This window comes from Daucus carota, chromosome 5, assembly GCF_001625215.2.
Source record: "Daucus carota subsp. sativus chromosome 5, DH1 v3.0, whole genome shotgun sequence".
In the NCBI taxonomy this organism is placed as follows: Eukaryota; Viridiplantae; Streptophyta; class Magnoliopsida; order Apiales; family Apiaceae; genus Daucus; species Daucus carota.
The window spans coordinates 10981506-11007140 of NC_030385.2; the positions used below are offsets into that span (position 1 = coordinate 10981506).

The 25635-nt window shown below is 34.7% G+C and overlaps 3 protein-coding genes across 6 annotated transcripts; all 3 read right to left on the bottom strand.

Moving 5' to 3' along the window:
- Nucleotides 1–295: 295 nt before the first annotated feature.
- On the bottom strand, nucleotides 296–5845 carry LOC108222932 (amidase 1). The gene is made up of 9 exons (XM_017396919.2): nucleotides 5617–5845; nucleotides 4361–4513; nucleotides 3261–3385; nucleotides 3049–3174; nucleotides 2514–2696; nucleotides 2220–2367; nucleotides 1955–2123; nucleotides 1004–1138; nucleotides 296–920 (listed from the first exon to the last, which is right to left on the bottom strand). The coding sequence occupies exons 1-9, from the start codon at nucleotides 5805–5807 to the stop codon at nucleotides 768–770; spliced, it is 1383 nt and encodes a 460-aa protein (XP_017252408.1). The 5' UTR covers nucleotides 5808–5845; the 3' UTR covers nucleotides 296–767.
- Nucleotides 5846–7495: 1650 nt separating this feature from the next.
- Nucleotides 7496–17415, bottom strand: LOC108222931 (probable LRR receptor-like serine/threonine-protein kinase At1g53440). 4 transcript variants are annotated; one of them, XM_017396918.2, is made up of 24 exons: nucleotides 17237–17415; nucleotides 16366–16540; nucleotides 16193–16264; nucleotides 14863–14931; nucleotides 14667–14738; nucleotides 14495–14566; nucleotides 13761–13832; nucleotides 13617–13688; nucleotides 13452–13523; nucleotides 13280–13351; nucleotides 13105–13176; nucleotides 12769–12843; nucleotides 12505–12570; nucleotides 12320–12382; nucleotides 12207–12245; nucleotides 12064–12113; nucleotides 11599–11957; nucleotides 11260–11455; nucleotides 11034–11171; nucleotides 10133–10254; nucleotides 9484–9694; nucleotides 9137–9374; nucleotides 8570–8720; nucleotides 7496–8131 (listed from the first exon to the last, which is right to left on the bottom strand). In XM_017396918.2, the coding sequence occupies exons 1-24, from the start codon at nucleotides 17352–17354 to the stop codon at nucleotides 7721–7723; spliced, it is 3057 nt and encodes a 1018-aa protein (XP_017252407.1). In that variant the 5' UTR covers nucleotides 17355–17415; the 3' UTR covers nucleotides 7496–7720. The 4 variants fall into 4 exon arrangements, with proteins under 4 accessions (XP_017252407.1, XP_063950433.1, XP_063950434.1 ...); XM_064094363.1 differs by having other exon boundaries at nucleotides 13105–13179; XM_064094364.1 differs by lacking the exon at nucleotides 13761–13832 and having other exon boundaries at nucleotides 13105–13179.
- A 113-nt stretch (nucleotides 17416–17528) lies between these two features.
- On the bottom strand, nucleotides 17529–21304 carry LOC108222930 (leucine-rich repeat receptor-like serine/threonine-protein kinase RGI4). The gene is made up of 2 exons (XM_017396917.2): nucleotides 18315–21304; nucleotides 17529–18225 (listed from the first exon to the last, which is right to left on the bottom strand). The coding sequence occupies exons 1-2, from the start codon at nucleotides 21148–21150 to the stop codon at nucleotides 17780–17782; spliced, it is 3282 nt and encodes a 1093-aa protein (XP_017252406.1). The 5' UTR covers nucleotides 21151–21304; the 3' UTR covers nucleotides 17529–17779.
- Between the last annotated feature and the right edge of the window lie 4331 nt (nucleotides 21305–25635).

The following is a 25635-nucleotide window of genomic DNA, read 5'->3' on the forward strand; positions in this document are numbered from 1 at the left end:
TGTATTTTCGTGTCGTTCGTGTACTTGTATTAAAAACCGAACCCGACACTAAATGTACGTGTATTTTTCGTGTACTTCGTGTTCGTGTACCGAATATTGAAAACCAAACCCAAACTTTTCGTGTCGTGTAACGAATTGTAGTCTTGGCCACACCTTTTGTAACAAACAGAAATAATATATAACAATTATATAATTTTTTCATTATTCAAAAATAAAATATGTTGGAATAAAATTTTCATTGTATCTCATGTTGAAACGGAGCTAAAAATATATCTATTTGTATAATGTTATTGAATTATAAAAGCTGCTGTTTTGCTTTATTGTTAAGGTTGAGATTGTACATGATTCATCATGAAGTGACGAGGAGAGAATGTTAGTTTAAACCAGACCAAATGAGAATAATTTTACCAACTCTTACAACACCTAAATTCTTGAAATGTAAGCATGATGAAACTCTATCAAAGATTTTTGCTCCTGGCAATGCAGTTTAAGCTTCGAGCAAAATACTTGTTTTTTACTGCTCCACCGTTGTTTCTGCAAATTCCTGTCTCTGTTGATCAAAAGTCTCACCAGATTTAACACAAAAAAGTTTGTATCCAAGAGTATGGTTTTATCATCAGGAAGTGAATCATCGCGATTTGATTATCTTCCTGAAGAGCCTTATAATCCGGGCCGGGGGATGACCGGGCGAAATTTAAAAAAAATAACACATTTCAGCGTTAAGTATAGATGCATGGTGATATACTAGACATTATCATGAACTGAATCTAGGAACTTGGTATCTCTGCAATCTCAGCCTGCTCTTTCAAGGTTCCATAAAGGGTCTCAACAGTATTCAGTAAGAATTTATCAGAGCCACTTCTTGCCAACAGAGACACTGACACGGGAAGATTATCATACATCCCTAGTGGTATGCTCACCTGTCAAATCAAGAGATACCATATAAGATGGGCTTGTATTGACTACGTATCGAGCAAAAAACACGGGAAGAGAGATCATGAACCTGGCAAAATCCAGATACTCCTGCCACAGATAATAAACTAAATGCTCTAACTCGAAATGTTTCCAATGAAGCTGCCTCTGTTTGTAGCTTTGGTGGAGGTCCAGGAACTGTGGGGATGGCAAGTACATCAAGATCCTGTGCAATCATGGAAAAAAAAAAACCCACAAACACGTAAAAAAAAGGCTCGATCGCTGTATGGTGTACATTTAATCAAGAATGGTTCACAAAGCTCGTGCACTTTATTTATTATTTGGATTTTGGAGGTGTCGTGGGCTTAACTTTTAACAGAAGACATAATCCTAGTCTCACGTAACGAAAGCCATGAACACACAAAGACAAAATCTGAAGCGCTAGAAAATTAGTCAAGTCGTCAACAGAAAAGATAATTGGTGCAACAGTTCAGTAACGCATGATAGCACTGTAAATCACTGCAATACTAATGTACCTCTAGTAAAATAAGATTATTTCTGATTTGTTGAGAAAAAATAAAACAGATTTAAACCAACTCACAAGGTGAGAAAATACTAGATAACTAGACTGAGACTACTGGGCGATTAACAGAAGACACATTGTACATAACTAAAATACATATATCTTAGTATAGCCAGATATGAACTATGGAGATTTGGTTATAATACTGAATAATTTACAACACAATTACATGAATGATGAATCCATCTCCACTCTACAACTATTATTCTACTAATACTTGGAACCTAAATGCTCATTTAACTTTGAATACCCCTGGCAATTCCGTGCCTTCAGTATAGAAATTTTGTGGGATGAATTAATAAATAAAAATATACAATATTCAATATAATATATTATTACGAGGCGTTTACATAGATAAATTGTTCTGCCATTAAGGTCTGAGGAGCATGTGTCATGTAACTTGTGCATGTGTGTGTGTGAGTGAGAGAGAGAAAGGGCCTGGGAGGGGGGAAGGACTACCCCTAGGAGACCTCTGAGAGCAGCCTGCAGCTCAGTCTTAACCAAGAGGCATGCATCAATATTATCACCTCTTGCGTTAATGGCTTCCCATACCCTTTCAGCTATTCCTGGACCCAAATGAGGTTTAACAGTTTTGACCCACTCACCATGATTATTATTGAATTCGTACCTACGGTTCAGAAGGCAAGGCGACAATGAAGAAACCAGAAAAATAATAGAAGAGAGAATTGTATCAAGATATATATAAAAGACAAATCATCTGCACCTTTGAAGTAACCTCATGGCATTTGATAAAGCCACTAAAGGCTCTATGTTAAATTCTTGGCTTTGTATATCTTTGCGCATGAAATTCTTAAGACTTGGAACATTGTGCTCAACATTGTCCCCCAGGTTTACATAACTTAATGTATTATCTGCAGCAACACAATGTAAAATGATCGCATATTTGATACGAACTATAAATAAATAGATATCTTTCTATCTGCATTCACCATTATTTCAAAATGATGAGTTGACAATTTATAAGTAAATGAAGGCACAACTGTTGAATAATTGTTACCTCCATATATCTGTTTCACTGCTTCCACAAGAACATTTTTTATTCGAGCACTAGGGATGCTAAGAAGCTTGAAACAATCTTCAGCTATGATAATTTTGGATGGTCTCACAAGACCATTGTCAGGAAGTTGCAATAATATACTTCCAACTCGACTCAATATCACAGGATCCCTTGCAAACCATCCTGTCAAAGAATAGTTGTCCCAAATGACTTTAAGAAGTTCAAAAATGGTACCTAATCATTCTAATCAATTTAGGAAATGTACAGTTTCCCTAAAACAAATTTCAGTTTCCTTAAATTTTACTTTAAAGTTGTTAATATTAAGTATGTAGAGTAACAACTCAGCGAAAGAAAAGTATGCAGAATAAGAGTCTACTACACAAACATAGCAACTGATACGAATTGCTTGTAAAACTAAATACCGCAGGACATTACATCATCTTTGAATTATATATGATTTTAGGTCCTATGGCTATAAAATACTGCCGCAAACAAAAATTAAATTTAGGTCATATCTGTGTATAAAATTTCTCACCCGCAGTGTCAAAACTCTGGGCCATTGGAACTAGACCAGCAGTTGAAACAGCTCCATGAGAAGGTCGAAAGCCGAAAATTCCACAATATGAAGCAGGAACTCTAATGCTTCCTCCAGTGTCAGTTCCTGCAGAGGATGGCCTTTTGGCTTCAGTCAATTAGCTTACTACAGAAGTACAGAACTAAAATACTCTCGAGTAAGGAATGTTTTACCCAAGGAAAAATCAACAAGGGATGCTCCAACTCCAACAGCAGATCCACTAGAAGATCCTCCAGGTACTCTATCTGGTGCACAGGGATTTGTGGGTGTGCCATAATGTACATTTTCTCCATTTATGCTATACACAGATTAAATGCGTTATTATATATACAGATCATTCTTCAAATTTTTAAGATGAAACAGTACAGAAGATATATCTTAGGCGTAAAGAATTATAACATGGATCAAAAGCTTTTGTGGAGCTTTAAAAAAAGAAGAAGAAACAATGCATATCATTAATCATACATAGCACAACATAAAAATTAAGAATTGCAAAGGTAAAAAGTAGTTGACAGAGATTAGTGTCTAAGACTCTAAATCAAAAGCACCAGTCATAAGTCAAAATAGAAGTCAGCATTACGAAGAAACAAATCTATAAATTATTAAGAACCCCAAATGCCAAAAATGTTCTGGATTCTTCCATTTAACTGCCTCATAGTAAACAGCCTGGGCTCCTGTAGTATAATTACTTATCAAAGAGTTCAACCAAAGGGCAAATTTTCAGATACATCGAGACCATACACTACATTATAACAAGTAAGCTTAGGGCATACATGCCCACAAACACAGTGTGTGTTTTACTTTGATACCAGCTTTGTGCATAATTAAATTTCAGTGCTATTACAGGGCCACAGGCAACATCATATAAGTTGCGCATATAGATGTGTTGCACACAGAAAAGTCAGTGATGAGTATAAGTTCAGTGCCATCTAATGTAGTGTTAAACTGTCAAAATGGACAACAGCACCTACAAAAATTAAGTTGAATTCGACTTAAAACTATAGCTAAGTTCTAGGGAAGATGGAATTGCTGGCTGTTTCATGTATTGCAATCGACATTGAAAAATAGTTCTCCCTATATGACTAAATAGTAAGGACGTAGATAATTTTCATTTAATGATGATAATGCAAACTGTTTCACAAGCATTATTCAGTGTGTTTTTTTGTGTTAGGTAGTATATTGTAGCACACATTATTTGAATTTGAAGTACATCAACATAACATGTATATAAACATACTTATATGTGAAAGGCAGATGTTTAAGTTTATCAAACCTGTATGCCATTTCATCCATCACAGTTTTACCCACACATGTTGCACCAGCCCTTAAGACAGCCAAAACAGCTGGTGCTGTCGCTAGAGCAGGTGAATGAGTTTGAGCCCAATCGGGGTTTCCGAATCCAGTCACATGTCCATCCATATCAAATCTGATTTTAATGTTCTAAATATATAAATATGAGGTAAAAAGCAGAACCTAATAATTCTAATTTATTATGGCCTATATGCTTCAAATTCTCTCTACAATAGCAATAAGCACCGGTCAAAGCATGAAACACAGTGGCTGTGAAAAGGGGTCAATTATAGTGTAACAATCTTCACTGATTCAGACTGTTGATATTGAAGAGATGGCAAATATTGTTAACAGCCTGCACTTTTTTTGGACTAAGTAATACGGAGGCAGGGAATAATTATTGTGTGACATATTTCGGACTGTTAAGACAGAAGCAAAACCCACAAATTTACCCAACATACATGGGAACTAAATAAAATTAATAGAATTTTTTTAACAGAACAGATGTAGTCCAAATTCCAATCATATATAACACTAAACTCAAAACAAAGTAAAAGACGAAATAACCAGACACTCAGAGAGCTCTTCGAAAAATTCAATCAGTCTTAACCGACATGGAAAAACAGATAAACAGTTTAGACCATATACTTTCAAGAATATTAAGTAGAGAATATAGCCACAATTTAAGCAAAACACTTTGAAACTTCATACAATAAACAAACCCCAACAGTGTAATCAATATTTTATTCCAAGAGTCCTAAATGGTCACATTCAGTTTGTAGACAATTCCTTGAATCATCATCTTCCCAATGTACAAATTGAGTATTCGTAAAAATCGGGCTATACAAATTAAGTTTTAGAAATTTTGATCAAATTTGTGGATAGGCATTAGAGAAATTTTGGGTATCTTAGTTCGTGCATGCAACTTTTGGTTTCAAAACCATAGAATAGGTGGTTTTTCATCTGAGTTGTGCTGAGCAATGAATTATGATAATACCTACAACATTTTCAATCTAGTAAAGTTATTTGTATTAAATTTTCATTGTGCAAAAGGGTAAGCAAATCCTGCACTCTTGAATTTCACAACAATTTGTGTGTATCAGTCTATAATATATTGTGAGTAGTGTTTGTGTGTGCTAAGTGAAGAAATTATGAGATAGAAACAGAGAATTACTATATAAAAAGAATGTACATGGCATAATATGAAAGAAATGAGGAACTAGTAAAGGGTTGACTTGCATATCTTTGACAGCAAAAGTGAGGCCATCCAAGAGACGCTGTTGAGAAGAAGGGGTGGGTTGTACTGTAAATCTCTCCATAAAAGCTCCATAATCTTTATCTCTCTCCATCTCTCTCTCTCTTGTGGTTGCAGATAAGGTTTTGTTATCATTATGTAGTTGATAGATAAGATCATAAGAAGAAGACGACATGGAGTCTGCAATTCATCTGGACTCGACGGGACTGGTCCGGTCCAAACATTGGTTGATGGACCCCACAACTAATTTCAACTGTTTGCGGGCAGCTTCATAAGAGCAACTCCAATGCACCCACTCCTTACCTATTTTTAGTCTACATGGACAAGATTTGAAGATTGAGAACAAAAAACACAACTTCAACCCAACTCCCTATCCCTCATTTATTTTAGGTGAGAGAAAGTTCAACCCCTTATTTGAGGGATGAAAAAGCAAACCCTATGTTCTTCATGTCATCATCAGCTCATATATCTTCTTGTTTTTCTGTTGTTCACAACTGCAACCTCTCTCTATTTCAGTTGCATATGTGAATTTGAAATATAGGAGATCAATATAAGGAATACCATTGGAGCAAAATAACTTTTTGGTCCCCTATATTTTAGGTAATCATTATTATATAATATTTTAGGGGTTGAAAATAGGGAATTGCATTGGGCTTGCTCTAATATTTTCATGAAAAAATGTTTGGTACACGTGATTATATATAAAATTTTGTATATAATGACATGAGTTAGATTTTAATACTCTTTCGTACTCTTTCGGTACTCTTTTTCCATACTCTTTTTGTACTTTTTCGTTACCGACTCCAGTTTTATTTTTATCAATTGAATCGGTCAAATACAAACGAATCTGTAAATAGAAATTAAAAAATCATGTACAATTTAGTGATGCCCGTGATTTTGAGAATTTTTCTTGTTAAACCAACTTAAAATGTCTATAAATACAACACCACATCTTCATCTATACACTACTTATTCTATCTGAATTAGATGATCCTTTGAGAAAATTTTTTATCCCTTTCTCAAAATGTATCCCAAAATAGTCGAGTCTTTTGATGCACTTTATCAACAATCTTCGATATTTACCTTTTTTTATTTAGCATTTTCAATATATGGACTATCTACTCAACACCACTTCATCAGCCGTCATCCCACCACCTCGTAAGTTTTCATCACTACCTCCAACACCATCCACCACGAATTCTCGTCACCCACCATATGAGCAAGTACCACCCTACCCATCATTCAAAATTTTATCAACCCCCAGCTCCAAACAATCGTCATCAATTAAAGCAACACCACCACACCCAAGCACTCATCATCAACAAAAAGAAGTATCGAAGAATTTGTAAAGTAACAAGAAGAAGTTATAACAACACAGCAGCATCAAGTTGGGTGAATTGGGTTCGAATTATATATTATATATTATAATAAAGAGTATTGTGATGGTATATATAACTTTCAATTGGAAAAGAGATATTATAATACCAATATGTAAAAATTATGATGTTTATATTATTTTTTTTAAAAATGAAATAATCTCAAAATTTATGTGGATGACTTCTTTATTTCTGAGAGCATCTCCAACCAAATACCAAAATCCCAAAATAATGTGATTATGGTGCAAAGACTACTACAATCCAACTACAAAATGGTGTAAACATACGTCAAATTAACAATGTGACATTAAATTTAATGTCAAATGTTTATTGAACGTGATTTCTATTGTTTAGTTGTCACACAAATAAGAACATGCATAAACCTCTATGTTGCTATGTTGCTGATAGACTGATTTTTATTGTTTAGTTGTCAGACATAAGTACATGCATAAAATCTCTATAATCTATATTGCTCGAAATTCTACTATTTAGTGACAAATCTGTAACTTTATATTAAAAACCATGACAATTTCCGTAATAGTATAGTAATATCGTGTTTTCATGGTCTTCCGAGGATAATTATCCTCATTACACCACAAGAAAATGCACAAAGAATAAACGAGTTACAAGACTGGAGTTCAGAAGAGCTTAAGGTCTCAATGCAAACAACAGCAGGTACATTGTACAATCAGCAATTTAGATCACATGGTAATTATTCTAAATTTAAATCATACAGATCGTCAAGGAGTTTGCTGCCATCCTTACTTGGAATTAATATTGATGAATCAACGTGCCATGACTCGTCCGTTGATGCTGTGCTCCTTGCTCCCAGACTTTCCGGAGAGGATTGTGTTCGACTGTCGCGGTGTGAAGGCTTTGTAAAGACTTTAAGCTTCACATTGTCATTTGTTGTGGTGTGCGTGGTAGTGCAGGGTGTTTTAACTTTCTTCTTTCCTTCCAACATAGTTACAACGGCAGACATTGATGGCCTAAGGGTAGGAGATGAATTACAGCATAGCAGAGCTATATTTAACATACTTTTCGCCTCTTTTTTGGAGTAATCTGTGCCAACAATCGGGTCTACAATTTCCAGAAGATTTCCCTGTTCTTGAAGGATGTAGGCCTTCAAAACAGTTAAAGTCAGAAGGGGTGAAATAGACAACATTCAGTGCTTTACACGTGCTAATGTGTACCCAAGTTGCAATTATTTTTTCAAACATACTGTGCAATTATATATGCAACCTCGTTTGCAACTCCAGTTACCTGGAAATCAACTTTTTTCAACCAGACCGTATTTCTGAAAATAAGTTTGAAAATATGGGTATTTTTGCAAATTTCCCTCTGATTTGATGCATGAGTAACTACTCTGGAACCATTCACTGGCTGCTAATCTTATATTTAGCGAGAATACTTTATACTCCAGGGCTTTGAAAGACACAATTTTATCAGAAAGTTGCATGAGAGGCTGCTGCCTGGATTTGTGTGTGTGATGCGCATGTTTAACACAAAAGCACAGCAATATAGGGGGAAAAATGCAGAAGTCAATGAAGCGCGATGTTACCCAGTCAATAAGGTGTTCAAAATTCTCTTGTGGCATGTAACCTGTGTTGCTTCTCCCACTAACAATCTCTAGCGCTACAATCCCAAAGCTGTACACATCTGCTTTGTCAGTCAAATGTCCCCGCATTGCATATTCTGGAGCTATATACCCACTGGTAATAAAAAATGCAAAAAATAATTTGGTGAGTTTAGTATGTTATCTCTACCCAGACCTGTTCCAACTTAACACAGAGGAAGCGTACTTTGAGTTACAGCCTTACAGGCTTACATTAATCACTAAATAAAGAAGCATGAACAACTGAAAGAGATCATATTTAGGATCTTCTACTAATTTTTTAAGGCCAATGTGATAGGAAACTGATAAAACTGAATTTCTTTTGGAGAAGAATCTCCTTAATGACCTTTTGTTCTGATATATACACAAAGACATTTGCAAAAGCCTCGAATATTCAGACAAATCAAAGGGAGGACCTCTTTAATATCTGATCACCATGCTTAAGTAACCACTAATGGAGTTTAGCATTCAAAATTATCACATTTACGAATACAAAAAATTAGAAAGGCTCACGCTGTTCCTGCAACTCTTGTGCTGATATGAGTGTTCTCTTCTTCATTAAGCTTGGCCAAACCAAAGTCTGAGATCTTTGCGTTAAGATCTTTATCAAGCAATACATTGGTAGCCTTTATGTCTCTATGAACTATTTTTAACCTTGATTCCTCATGAAGATGAGACAAGCCTCTTGCTATACCCAATATGATCTTCTTTCTCGTCATCCAGGTGAGGTTTAATTGGTGTCCTTCACGACCTAAAAGATGAAGGAAGAAGTTAGAGAGAGACAGATAGAAGGTGAGAACCAAAAAAACACACGAGGTGATAGTAATAACAAAACACAAAGATTAGACTTCGTTAAATACCAAAAAGGGCTCGAGCAAGACTATTGTTTTCCAAGTACTCATATATTAGCAACAACTGATTTCCTTCAATACAACATCCATAAAGCTTCACGAGATTCGGGTGTTGTAAAGCAGATATCAGGCCTATCTCATTGATAAATTCTCGGTTTCCCTGCCTAGATGTAGAGGAGAGCTGTTTAACAGCAATCTCTAGACCATCTGGTAGTACACCCTATACGCAAAGCCATAAATCTAGCAGTTGTTAAATTAGAATTAAAAAAAAAAAAAAAAAACTCATTTCAGAGTTATTCAGTCTGTAAGTTTATATTTTTTTAGCCAGTATGCTAGCCTGCAGGCACAACTTGAATATATGCGCACAAAGGTCTCTTTAGCCTATAAGAATTGGGGACTATGACAATTATATTGCAGCATATTTCGTCTTTGGGACATATGTTTAGTTACAATAGAAGAATGCAGTCATATTATTCAAGCATGGACATCTTCAGGTGCAATGCAAGAACAGCTTGCCTATCCAAGAAATAATTACAAATTTTTTAACCTGCTTTCATGCATATTCATTTGTTTAGTACTTGAAGCAAACTGTTTACCGATGTCCTTCTAAATTATGTGTCAAGGAAACAAAGATAAACTCGATTTAAAAGCAAATTACCTTGTAAACTGGTCCAAATCCTCCTTCACCAATCATATTTGCGCGGTCAAAGTTATTAGTTGCAGCTCTGATGTGTCTCAAACTAAAATAATCTGTCTGTTGTTCAATTGCTCCACGCAGTTCTGAAAACATATAAGAATTAGGTTTTCCAGGACTGCTCAAGATTCTTTTTATATTTAACAGGATCACAATATATATAGAGAAAAACTTTTCGTCCAAAAAATTATAGGTCTCGAAGATATGAAAAATATTATTCTGCAATTTGTTAATATTCATCAGCAGTATCCAGATAACTCTCTTTTTGGAAACCATGTATCATAGATGCAAATGTTCATCTGAGGCATCTTATAATAATTCATTATGCTAAATTTCATCGTTTTATATTCGTTAGGAGACTGAGTAGGTATATTTCTGTGATTCTATTCTGCAGTTGCATCATCAAGCACCTAATGCTCTGTTCTAACAGTCAGATGTTAACATCGAACATAATTAAATTCAATGACCATAAAATTTTATGTACATCATACCTAGTTATCGTACATATATACCTCCTTACATGCATTAGTTATAACAATACTTGACGAGTGGCGAGCCAGAAAATTAGTGTTGCAACTTGCAAGGGCCAAATATAATTATAAAAAAAAGGTATTCTTTTAAAGTTTTTGATAGTTCTACTGTGGCTGTAAGCTTTTATTTGTTGATGTCTTTGACATCATCAAGACAAGCAACCTAGTTTCTATGTAACACACAGATCAAAGAAGTGACGGTCTTTATCCAAGAGAGTTGCATATACATGTTAGTTAGACATGTAAAATTCTCCAGAATACAATACAAGAATTTATAAAACAAATGATAATCTTAGATTCACATGCGTGTTTAATATTGGGATGAGATAACCCACCTTTGTCTAAAACGTCTGTCTTTCCTAGCAAACCACTGATCCAGAGTACAACTAATATCAAGGCAAGGCTCAAAAGTGAAATAACCACAATGCCAGCAATAGCTTGTGTTGATAGTCCTCTGGTTTTGAAATTAAATTCTATTGAGATAAGGAATTTTAGTTACAGATTAGGTACCAAGAAGTCAAGAACATAAGTAGAAATTCTAAAAATACAGGATAAACTCACTTGGCGTTACTGAAATTGCTGATATAAGAGGCCCATATACACCTCTATCAGGAACTGCAGTAGTCCCCTTTCCAGCCCAGTACAAGTGAATCTCTAAAGTGCTACCAGAAACATTGACATCGTGCTCCAAGGTGATTCCCTTTCCAAATCCTCCAGATCTCTCTGCAATGTTAAAGTCTTTCCAAACAACATTTCCCTGTAGAGAAACAACATAAACTTATGCGGAAAGCTACAGCAGCCTACTTTTAAGGCCTAAGAAAGAAATTATAGCTGGATTCGATAAACTTTAAAATCTGGAGTAAATTAATCTATAATAACATATTAAGATTTCTTACTCACTTGGATAGATATATCAAAAATGCGCTTTCCAATACTGTTAAAGGTTGCATCATTAGAAAACTGTATTTCGGCAAAGTGGAGACGGACTTTATAGGCACCCTTTCGCAAGCAAAGACCATAGTACTTGAGTGAAGAAGGGGATAGGCGAGCTGTTTGATAGTATTTTTCTCCAGTCACATTGGTATTACTAGCAACATAGTTGGATCTGTCATTATACATGAAAACACCTGTACTGCTATAAGCCCATCGATCTGTAGGATAATAAAAATAAGATGCTCCTTCCGTTACCAAGTCCTCTTTATACTCCTTGCCCCCGGCCTCTATTTTGGGACCTCCACAATTAATAAACAGTGAATAATCTGCAATATGAATAAATATTTTCATGCTGTAGTTGACTACGTGTTAATGGGTACTCTGGCACTGGCACCATATAGGTGGAGAAATTATACATGTTAAATTACTGACATTTGGTATTCCCGGGGCAAGGGAGGTCTTCCTTCAAGCACCACAAAGTTCTGAAATTGATTAAAAAAATATTAGTTGGCATACTGCAGATGAATCTTAAGCATTGCAAAACTAAAACATGTGATGTTAGTAGGAAGAATTACGCATTGCTGGTTGAAGATAATTGGCTAGCAACCAAGTTCCTGCAAAAAATAAAATTTGTTGAAACTAATGTGATCATGAACAAATAAAGACATCCTGACATCAATAGGCTTACACTCTAGATTTCTGGCATCTATCTTCACTTGTTGGCACAGTAAAATTGTTGTAAGATACATCACTGCAATGAATAGAAGATTAACAATCAAGAAAACAGTCCACATCCTTTTGTGAAACGAAAGTGCAAACTCGATCACAAAACAATGGTAGCAACATTAACAGAAACTCAGAAAGCATACTGACAAATTTCTTGTGCTGTCAGATATCCAGCTTGGTATCACCCCATTTAGTAAGTTGTTATTCAGATACCTATATCAAAATATGCTTTTAACAAATTGAGTATAATATAGAGAGTTAATTACAATGAAACATATATGTTTTAGAAGGAATAAGTAGTAGCGGCTAAAAGAAAATACAGCAGTGAATTTTATGGTTTCAAATTAATTTTTACTTCTTGCATCAGAGGTACTTTTAGACTATAATGAAGAAATTGTACTAGCTACGCACAAAAAGTTTAGACTGGACTCCAACGGCTGAATTGAATCTGGGATGTGTCCAGATAGCCTGTTAAAACTCAAATCTCTGCAAAGAAACAAAGCTTATATGACGCAAATTAAAAAAAATGCAATAATATAATGAATAAAAACTTCATGCATCATGCTGCAGGTAGGAGCTCACCACAACAATCATCAATATAAAATTGGTGGATCACTTTCAAAAGTTTTGTCCATTTTCTACATTACTATAGATCAGAAGATTTCTGATGTCTTTGAGAGTCGTTATAAAAGAGTAAAAATAGTGAATGATACTAATATGAAAGAATAGTTTTACAGATCAACGTACAGTGTATTTAAACTTCTCATCACAGCAATGTATTCTGGAATTGAATCCTTAATCAAGCATCTCCGGAGTATCCTGCTTAAAAAAAAATTGTAAACAGATATTTCATTAGCAGAGCAGAACCTCCAATTAAAAACATAATGCATTTGGACTTAATAAATTCCCATGATCAACTCACAAGTATGTCATATTGGTCATATACCGCAAATCTGGGAAACTTGAAACAGATACACTCAAATCAGATATCCTCCTGCATATAGGAATCACAGTAAATGACTTATCCATTCAGATGTGCATATGACTTCATTCATAATCATTCATAATTACTAGACCGATCAGGTTGTGCTTACAACTCCTGTAGGTTTTTTAAAAAGGAGATACTTGAAGGAATAGGACCTGTCATAGATGTACCTTGCAGATTCCTGCAACAAATTAACGGAGCTTACTCAAATGGTAGGCATGCAGGCAAAGCTTTAAAATATATGTACTATCAATATAAATTTATATGTACTTACAATATCGTTAATTTAGTCCAGTTCCCGATAAAATCAGGTATCTTTCCAGACAATCTACTCCCATCTATCCTACTGTAATCAACATATATTATTAAGACACTATTCAATATATATTTCTAACAAATAATATTAACTATGGCTTACAAGTCTGATAGATTCTTTAGAGTATGAAATGACTCCGGTATGTTTCCAGTGAAGTTATTAGAAGAAAGCAGGCTGCATAAAAATGTAAAGTAAGACGATACGTATTAATCTTAGCTGTAACTCGAATTGTAAAAGCATATCTAAGAGACAGGAGCTAAGACGCATGAAGTTCGAATAATAAATATCTAGGAGAAGAAAAAGGAAAAAATAATAAGCAAATTGAGATACTAAAAAGGATTAGTGTTCATCTGCGAGTTTGACTTGAACAGCTAACAGCTTGCAGCATTCTCTTGGAAAGTACTACTATCATTTCTTTCACTAGACTCAATTTTCTTCTGTTTACATAATTTTGTATCATCCACTTTGTATATCTAAATGTCTGGGAACATTACACAGATTCTCTATTTGAGAGCAGTTTTATATGTTATGGTTATTATAAAAGATCAATCAACTTTTTAGTGGTAAGGTTTACTAGGAGAACAAATGAACTCTTAAAAGTCCTCATGCGAAGTAGACTGGACCATTCCAGGGATTTCATTTCTTAATCCCAGAAGTTTTTGATCGGCGTATTTGTCTTGATCTTTCAGATTGAGTCCTTAAATCAGAAGAGAGAGCACCTATGTGGCACATGTCTTCTTAATTTCTTAACTATATATGTAGCCTAGCAGCAGACCAGAATGAAATAAATTAGTTGAAATTCCAGAGATTACATAACAGAAAGACTCGTAACTTACAGTCTTCTCAAGTTCCTCAAACTTCCAAGCTCTGTCGGTAGAGTTCCTCCTAGCTGATTATCTTCCAAGATCCTGCATATTAGGCTCACATCAAGCTCAAAAAGTTGTAGTTAAATGTAGAATTATATGCAGATATAAGGGTGTGCATATATACACAGAATTATCTACTCACAGCTCTTCAAGTGTTGATATGTTAGCTATTTCCCTTGGTATCGAACCACTAATACGGTTATCCACAAGGCTTCTGCAGTATATTTTCCAAGTTAACATATATCTGTTATCCTTATAAACCAATGTTATTGAGACATTTAACAAACTATATCTCCCTAACACTAAGGTATTAAATAATCTGAACTAAAATCACTTACAGAGTTATCAAAGGAAGGTGACCAAAAGAAATGGGGATAGTTCCATGTATATAGTTTTGAGCCAACTCCCTGCCATTGAAAATTAAAATGTAGACAAGTGACGATTAGAAAACACAGTTTTGAGAAGTGAATCCTGCATTGCATGTAAAAGGAATCCCATTCATTGTCCCCAGTAATTTTTTACTGTACTATGCTCGAAAGTGTATTAACTGTAGTAACAGGTGCAATGCCCAAGCAATTGTGTCAGTCAGTTATGCATGATAGTTGATACACATCCCTGTAATGTGCAAAGTCTCAAAAGAACACATGTTACAGAAAATTTTTAACTGTCAAGAAAATTCTCCTAACATATGCTATGATGTAATCAGAAATTGAGAACATCCTTTGAGGCTCCAATATAGAATGTACACAGTTCGGAATCAATTCTCCTAAAACCTCAAGATTTTGGAAGGAGGGCTAGAGCATCTCCAAGGGGCTCTCTAAATGAGCTCTTAACTTCAAATTTAAAGAGCAATGCAAGAATTAGAGCTCCAATGGGCTCTTAGAAGCTCTTTAAAAAATTAAGAGCTTAACATATCTGCTCTCTTTTAAAGAGCATGTAAGAGCTCTTAACTTCTTTTTCATGAATATAATATTGGTTTCCCTCCAACTTTACTCCCAACAATTCTCTCTTTTTACTTTTCTCTCTCTTTTATATGAATAAAATATGAATAAGGAGCAAGTATAAAGAAGAGCATTGGAGTTGAAATCTTTTTCAACGTCTTAACTCACTAGGAGCCAAATATTATATTATATTTTGAAGAGTGACTTAAGAGCACCATTGGAGATGCTCTTATCAAGATCATATTGTATTCTAACAACTATGTACGAACCTAATATACACAATATAATTGGCACTCTCTGTTAAGAGCATTTCTAATGGGCTCCTCAAACAGGCTCTTAACTTTTAATTTAAAGAAGATGTGAAAAATAGTGCTCCAATGGACTCCTAAGGCTCTTTAAAAATTTAAGAGTTTCTTCTCTCTCTTGGTGCTTCTAACTAATTATTATTGGATATAATAATCACATTCTTCCAATTCTATTCAATTATCTCTCCATTTTTTCCTTCAAATAATAATAAAATATATATAGAGAGCAAAAATAAAGAGTAGGGTTGGATTTGTCACGATATTCGCTGTATTAACTTGCTAGGAGCCATATATTATATTATTTGTTAAAGGATTATCCAGGAGTCCCATCGGAGATGCTCTAATAACATGTAGACCAATTCAGGAAATTAAATCAAACAGAACGTCACTGTAATATAAAGGTAGAATATACGATTTCTTACAATTCCTGCAGAAAGACAAGTTTTGAAAATTCGGAAGGTAGTTCTCCTGTCAAGTTGAGGCGCTTCAGCTGGCTGCAGATGTGAATTGCGGTTAATCAAACAAAAACTTGCCAAGCAATACTTAAATCCTTTTTTCGTATGACAAAAAAATCAGTTTGCAGGAAAGAACATACATATGGGTGACATGGCAAACTGAATTGTTGCTGAACGTGCAATCGCAAGTCACATTGCTAACTGGCTGAGGGATGTCAAACACCACACTCAGACCTCCACCGCCACTGCAGGAACTCCTTTTAACGTCCCAGTGTTTAATTTTTAGCTTCATTGCTATTGCTTCAAGAGTTTGAACTGCCACCACAAAATTTCAATTGCATTCAACACAATAGGTGTAGTTTGGACAACATCAAGTTTTGGCTACAGAGTGACCAAGTGATATAAAGACGGGTGAAGGGAGAGAGACCAAGCCGAGCCACATCAGTGAGGAGTGAGGTGTGATATGATAGACCGGCGAAGGGAGCGAGAATAAGCCGAACCACGTATTAGTGAAGTTGAGAAGAAAATATTGACAAATTCATGTAAAACCCAAAAAACACAAATAAAACGAATTCGATATTTGATACCTGACCCAGTGACCCTACTTTCAAAATAGACTAAAAACGACAATAAAATATATTCAAATTTTGGTGGTATTTGACCGGGTTTGTTAATAATATGTAAAATATTCAAGGAATTCATTGAGTTTAGTTGTTTGTATATCTAATATGGAAGCTGAGCTCGAAGGTTCGATATGTTGTTTGGCCTCAAACTAAAGTTACACTAGCTACTTTACTTAAAGGTATATGCATTCAAAGTAATTAAATACATGCATGTGCAGTGGAAATTGGAATGCGGTGCATGCCAGGGTACCATCAACTCATCAAGTTGACCCAAAAATTATGCACGAAATCTTGCAGATTCAGGAAATATCAAAGGATTTAAGTATTTAACTGAAAATGACGAAACAATCGCAGAGCGAAATGAAATGTAGCATACAGAGATACTAACCTTCTTCAGGAGGCAAGAGCTTGGCCTCAAGTCTCATGTGATTGATCCATAAGAAACAAACAAGCAGAAAGAATGAATGTTTAACACTGTGGAAACGGTGACCCATTAACGTATTCATCAATTCCAGAAAATGAAAACATAAGTATATTGTTTGTAGAATGAGACAAGTTATTTAACAGAGAAGGGTGAGCTAGAGAGCAAGAACGATGAAAAGAGTAGGGTGTCAACTCTATATATAAGCGAGCAAACATGAGGGGTCAAATATGGTAGATGCTGCAGTACTACGCTGGAATAAGTCATAATCTTTTTGCTTAATTACGGATACAATAACATATTTACAAGCTTCACGGAATAGTAATTTTCATACATGTCTTTATTTAAGGGAAATAGCCAAGTCAATCAACTAAAAATATAAAGTAAAGGTCACTCTTCTAGCTAATACGAACAAGGGGAGCAAAACTCTTAATACTTGTCTTCTGCCATTTTCTATTTGGATACTCCTATGAAAATATGCACACTTTTGCATAGAACGTGATTATAAGCTCATTCATCAGAGAATGCAAAAGAACAGTTAGGCGATCCTTGCAAGACCAATTTCCGAGTTGGAGGTGCTGGAGAAGGGGTTGGGACGCCTCGTTTCAAATCAGAATCTGACCTTATAGGATCTACACTACGAATTTCCTTGAGCATTGCCACAACATCTTTCATCAGTGGACGGTCATTAGCACGTGTACTAATGCATAGAAATGAAACGGCTAGTATTTGTAGCATTTCATGTATTTGAGGATCAGGCCTTCCCCTGAGCTTTGGATCCAGAATGTCACTTGGGTCGCTCTTACTCTGTAAGTGCTCACGTATCCACTGTACCAAGTGTGCACCCTTTGGCAGAGTCGGGTCCAATGGATGTCTTCCTGTCAAGACCTCTAGAAGGACCACACCATAGCTGTAGACATCACTCTTTTCTGTAATCCGTTGCATTGAAGCGTGTTCTTTGAAAATTGATAGCAAATTAAAATGTTGTGACAATGGATATTTAACGGTTGGAATGTAACGAACTGATCAAAGATAAAAGATTTACCAGGAGCCATGTATCCGTAAGAACCAGCCAAGTAAGGTTTCTGACTCTGCTTTGAAAAATCATCATCACTGCTGTTATTCACAACTTTAGCCAGCCCAAAGTCAGCAAGATAAGGCTCGAGACAGGTACCTAGTAGAACATTCATAGCTTTGACATCCCCGTGCAGGATTGCAGGCACACAGTCATGGTGCAAGTAGGCAAGTGCATGTGCAATGCCAAGAATGATATCATATCTAGTTTCCCATTCCGCGCCTCCCTTTCCAGCACCATGAAGGAGAGAACTCAAGCTTCCATTAGGATGGTAATCATAGAACAGCAGCTTTAGTGTCTGATTCGAACCCCAACCTAAAAGACGGACAATATTCCTGTGTCGGATTGAACTCAGTGTTCCAATTTCAGAACTGAATGCTCCTGATTCTTCTGATGACCACATCTTTTTCACAGCTAGAGATTCTCCATTTGGAGTTGTCACCCTGTAGACAACTCCAGAGCTTCCAGTACCAATCACATTAGCTGAAGTTAGATTCTGTATTATATCATCCACTGACAGTTCCATCTTCTGATAGAATGTCAGTTCCCAAGTTTCATTTTCAAACATTCTATTGCTTGTCATACGCGTCTTGACTAACACATAGACAGCCAATAGTACAAGCACTACACTAGCACTGAGTAGGATTAACATTGTTAGCTTCATCATTGTTTTCACATGGGCAGCTTCTCCTTTTCTGTCAGCTAATTCTGCAGTTCCATCAGATATGTGCAGAGCTTGATTTCCAGATAGGTCCTTCACTGGAAGTTCATGAAAGAATAACGTATCAGGCAATGAGCCTGAGAAGTCATTGAATGATACATTTAGAGAAACAAGATTTTCGAGGCTTTTCAGATTTTCCAGGTTTCCTGTTAGTTTGTTGTGGGACAGGTCAATGATTCCTAGCTTTTTTAAACTAGCAAACTCTGTAGGAATTTCACCCGTGAATTGATTAAAACTAAGATTGAGAGAAATCTCAAGTGACTGAATCTGACCCAATTCTTTGGGTATTTCCCCTGAAAAGCCGTTGCTTCCAAGATCTAACAACTGAAGCTTACTGCAGGATAGGATCTGTGCAGGAACTCTGCCAGAAAGTTGATTCTTCCGAAGATTAAGCTTTGTTAGTTCAGTCAAAGAACCAAGAGTTGGAGCTAATGGACCTGTAAGCATGTTGTCTGAGATGTCTAGAAGCTGTAAGCTTTTCGGAAGCCTATCAGGTAGAGAACCAGTAAGTGCATTGGAATGAAGATCAAGAAACTCAACATTTTTACAGCCAGATATTGATGCAGGAATTCCACCAACAATTCTATTTTTACCCATGTCAAGAAAATTGAGGCTTTTCAAACTTCCAATTTCGGGTGGAATAGTACCTGCCAATCTATTGTCACTAACCCGAAACCTGTACAAGTTTGAGCAATTTCCAATCTCAGGTGGTAAAAAACCCGATAAATCATTGGAAATGAGCAACAGTTTGGAAAGATTTTTTAGATCAAATATTTGTCTTGGTATGGAACCAAAAAGATGGTTATAAGAAAGATCAAGAGCTTCAAGATTCTCACACTCAGACAATGACTCTGGAATATTGCCTGTTAGCTTATTCTGCCAGGCAAAGAAAAGAGTCATGCTCTTTAGTTTGCCTATTAGAGAAGGAATTTCCCCAGAAATATTATTGTTATCAATTTCCACATGAGTAAGAGCTGTGCAATTTATGATCTCAGTTGGTATGATACCTGATAACTGATTGACACTCAGCTGAAGTTCTTGAAGTCCTGATAAGGCTCTAAAACTTGTAGGAATGCTGCCTGTCAAAAGATTTTCAGAGATATCAATAACTGTTAGCTCAGTGCAGCTTCCGAGCCCAAAAGGGATTGTGCCAACTATATTGTTTTGCCATAGCAGCAGGCTCTGAAGCTTTCTAAGCTCCCCTATTCGCCTTGGAATTGAACCAGATATGGAATTCTGGTACAAGTAGAGATTCTGAAGTTCACTACAGTTTCCAATCTCATCTGGGATTGATCCAGACAATAGAGATGTGTACATAGCTATTGTTTGTATTCTTCTCAGCTTTCCAATCGACAAAGGAAGACTTCCAGAAATACTTGTTTCTGCCAAGCCCAACACAAGCAAGTTACTACAGTTCCCAATCTCCCATGGAAGCTCCCCTTTAATATTTTGATTCCCTCCTGCTCGTAAAACTTCAAGATTCTTCAAATTTTCAATACCCTTTGGTATTCCACCACTAAGTTGATTGTCAAAGAGCAAAAGATTGACAAGGCTTGAAAGATTTCCAATGTCTAATGGAATATCACCTTGAAGAAAATTAGTATTGAGTGCCAAAGTTTTCAGCTTACTCAATCTGCAAACCTCAACCGGAATTTTGCCTACTAAAGAGTTTTTACTGATGTCTATGACACTCAGCTCAGTACACTCTCCGAGCTCTTTTGGGATTGGTCCAGTGAGATTGGCTGATGAGAGAATGAGTTTACTCAAAGACTTGAGTGGTTGAAGAGTTGAAGGCAATGGTCCTTGTAATTCTACTGATTTCAAGACTATCTCAGTGACTTGATCATTGGAATCGCAATGTACACCGAACCAATGACAAGGACTTGAATCTGTAGAGTTCCATGATCTTAATGCATCTGAAGAGGAGTTTAAGCTAGCTTTCCATGCTAAAAGAGCCTGACTTTGTACATCAAGAGAATAACAAGAAGATAAGAAAAGAGATAATATTAAGGTAAAGAATGAGAAGAAGAAAATTTGATGATTACAAGGAGAAAGAAAGGGAGGATTTTTAGTAGGTGCATGCATAGTTGCAAGTAAGAAGAAGAAAAACAGGAGTGTGTTTGTTTGTTTGGGAAGAAGCCCATGTTTTGTTTATAGAGAAATAACAGAAGATCTGGATCCAAGAGCACTTTGAATTTTCTATTGATTTTCCTTTTGGTATGTTTTTTATTATAAAGATGCTGCAGATGCAGATTGAATTCTTTGGTCTTATTTATTCACAACAGACTTATTGACCAATCTTTTGAATTCACATATCACATACAACAGTTTCAGTATTTGTGTTTGTGGAAGAAATTTATCATGGCTCATCTAAAAAATAAAAACTTGATACATGCACAAAACTGAAATCCGAGCATATTTGAGTCTATAGCTACAGTTATCTGTTCTCAATTACACCACAGGCTACTGAACTATAGGAGTAGTTTGCATCAAGTACATCTGTTGTCTTAGTAATCAAGTCATGGAATATAAATCAAAGAATGAACAAAGCCAACATGGTTGCTATAAATAAGCTAGCAAAGCTTTCTGGGGGTCCATCTTTAAGTGCTCAATAACCGCATGTCTGTCATGGCTAACATTTTATTGCCCCTCCTTTGTGTTCTTTTTACCTATTTTTAGTCTCATTTTTCATTCAAACCAAATGCTCCCACAAATTTCATTGCTGTAAATAAATTCATGAGAATAATTGTGACTTCGCTTCGTCAAGGCTTCGTCAACGTGTTGGCCCCATTATTATAATATCCATCATTAATATTCAGAATATCACAATCCGAAAAATTGAATTCTGAATACCGTTTATTAATGCTACATTGTGTAGCATACGTAGCATCCAAAACACCAAATCATTGCGTTCTGTTAGGTTAAAAAAAACAAAACGTTATTTAATGTAGCATTTTGTTAATGCTACATCCTAATATAGCGTTTTGCTGAGATTAAAACAACAAAACGCTACACGATTACCATTTTCTTCTAAAATTAAAGACTCCAAATTTTCTCACGTTTATAACTAATATTTAGGACTAGTTTCTCAACTCTATTATTTTGGATATTATTTATATAATTTGTGATATCCGGAATCATTAGTCGCTTGATCGTTGATTTAGTTTTAGCTCATCTAAGCTCAACCAAAACGACTTATCGCAAAATAGGAGTATATATATTATCCGAAAATATCGGAATGTAGTTGATTTGGTGAAAATGGAAGCTAATGATTCGTAGAAGAAGAATGAAAGTATTAGCAAAAAAGACCGAACATCCATAATGGCAGTTAAAATCTCCTTATCACTCGAAAATTGCCATGTGCCATTCACTACTACTCCCGCTCCGTTAGATTCCCCCATTAAGTTCACTAACCCCGTTTAATGCATACAAAAATCAAAGTAGATCACAATAATTATTGATTATAATAGAAACAACGGTTTGTCTAGTGTGTGCCTATGGGCACATGCTAAGCGCGGAAATTTTTGTATTTGGAAGATTTTGATTGGTGTGGTTGGTGTATTTGCAGGGGGGTCCACCATTATCAAGGGAGAGGAGCCAATCAAAATCTCTCAAGCACAAAATTTTCCGCGCTTAGCATGTGCCCATGGGCACACCATAGAAAAACCGTAGAAACAAAGTCATTATTCCTGAAAATCTGGTCCGCCTGTCGGGGACGATCTTGCTGTAAAGAATTTCAAATTAATTAAAAAACTTGTAACCCATATTAGTATATTTAAATCACTGGACAAGTAGAAGAAAATAGGGGCGTTTTGAATAAAATAACGAGATTAAAGATGTGGGCTATGCAAAACAAAGCATTAATAATTGTGTTGTTTATCGCGAGATTAGATCGGGCCTCGTGCACTTCCGTATTTTAATTATTTGAACACGACCTCAATCTAACCTGCTATTAGACTTTTTGCTTTTATTAGCCATCATCTTATCTATTAATTATTAATACTAGCTTATAACCCGTGCAATGCACGGTCGGTTAACATATTTGTTATTTTATTATATATATTTTAAAGTTACCTAATTTTATTGTAAAAATAATATTATGATAGAATAACGTGGTTTAATAAATGTTTTATTTAACAGTTGGATAAATTCTTCATAGTTAAGTCCGTCAAATGGTTAATTGAAAATTAGGTCGAACATATATATTTTAATGAGAATGTTAAAATATTTTCTTTTACATGTTATAATTTAAGGTGGCCTATAAACTCAGATATAAAATAACCAATCAACCTTTGATGTTTCGTTATTAATAATTAATAATATGGTATAAAACATACGCATGAAACCAATTACCTCCCCATCATACTAACCTAAATTTAATGTTTTAGTTTAATTGATAATAAAAAATATACTATAACATGTTATAAATTCAAAAGCTCCGTGGGTCGAATACCAAAGGATTCACCAAACTCAACTAACTGACCAACCAAGTGAATTTTTATTTTCGGCTTTAATAGTGTAATAATATATAGTATATGATAGATTTGTAATATTTCTTTTAATATGAGATCATTAGAGTATTTAAAAATAATTTTATTAATGTATTTTGATTGAATAATATCACATGTTATTTATTAATAATTATATTTAATGATATTATATTTTTATATATATGGCGCCCGTGTTAATTGTAAAAACTCGGTTTTTTTAGTTAGAAAATCTAAAAAAGATAAAGCGTTTTGATTAAAAAGACAATTACTATGTTGCTCGATATTATTTTAGAAGATTGAGTTTTTTTATCTAAAAAATATATAAAAGATAATTTATTTTAGTTAAAAAGAATAATTGGTTATATATATAGATAGACCCGTACTTCGGCCCAAGTACCGACCGCCCGACCAATATAATAATACTCCCTCTATTTTTTATTATTTGACTTTTAGACTTTTGGCACACATATTTACGTATAAATATGTCGCTCATGTCCGTATTAATTGTAAAAGATTAATTTTTTAGTTGGAAAATTTATAAAAAGATAATATATTTTAGTTAAAAAAGTAATTACCATGTTTCTCAATGTTATTTTAGAAGATTGAGTTTTTTAGTCAAAAATATAAAAAAGTAATGTATTTCAATTAAAAGGATTATCTGGTTATATAGATAGGCCCGTACCATGGCCCAAATTAAAATGAATAATTGGTTGTATAGATAGACCCAGAATAATTGGTTATATAGATAGGCCCGTATTTTGACCCAAGTACTGACCTACCAAACTTTTAATGTTTCGGCTTTAAAAGGATTATTAATCGGTTATATAGATAGGCCCGTACTTTGGCCCAAATTAAAAAGAATAATTATTTATATAAATAGGCCGAGAATAATTGGTCATATAGATAGGCCCGTATTTTGGCCCAAGTACCGACCGACCAAACTTTTAATGTTTCGGCTTTAATAGTATAGCCTTTAACCCGTGCGAAGCACGGGCGGATACGTAGTTCCTAATTTATTATTTATAATTTAAATTTTAACGTCATTTTAATATTAATAGATTAAATTTAATTAAATTATATTATTCAACTGACTATATTTTCTCTCAATTACTTGAAAATTGACAAACCCTAACAAATATATATATATATATATATATATATATAATACATTTAATTCGAATTTAGTACATGTAGATTTAAAAATTAAAAAAATCAGAAAATTCATATCTTTTCCAAACATAGACAATCTTGTAATACATTTGAAAAATTCAGTAATCTAATCAATCGAATTTCAACATAATTCTGTAATCTTGATTTTTTTGACAACAGAAACTTTTAAGATTAGAATTAAAAAGAGTTATGTAATGTGTGGTGTTTATATTGATATAGAACACGGTAAAGTTAAAAAGAGTTATATAAAACTTTTTGTTAAAAAAGATATTCAAAATTATTATTCATAACTTTATTTATAACATCATTATAATTTTTTAGTGAAATATTATATGATAAGGTATTGTTTGGAGTGTTTTTAATATTTGAAACTGTTTAACAATGTAAGACTAATAGACTCCACATTTGTAGACTTGTAGTACCAAAAGGAGAGTACCAAACCAAAAAATATAATTAAAACATAGGACTACAAATTATACCCATGTTGGCTTATTATAGTATAGTATAGTATAGATAGTATAGATTTTTAATTATTAGAATGAGGTAATATCTGGGCATTATGATTAGGGTCGTTTTCCGGGTTGGAAACTGGAAATATCAGGCAAGCAAACAAAATTTTGTATCCACTCTATGAGTTCTGAAATCAAAAATCAAGATTCAGCAGACGTAAAAATAAATATAAATAAAATATTACTAGATTAGTTTGTCGTGATTTTGGTCTATCATTCTGATCGATTCTTAATCAATCATCAATATATGAAGGAGAAGCGTGGGGCGTGTAGGTGGCGCCTCTCACAGAGCTCTGTTCAATTTTTCTAATTTTTTGGAATTTTTGGTTGAAAAAATATCAAAAATAAAAACTACAAGGGCACACAATAATCACAAACTTTTATGAAAATGGGCTATTTTG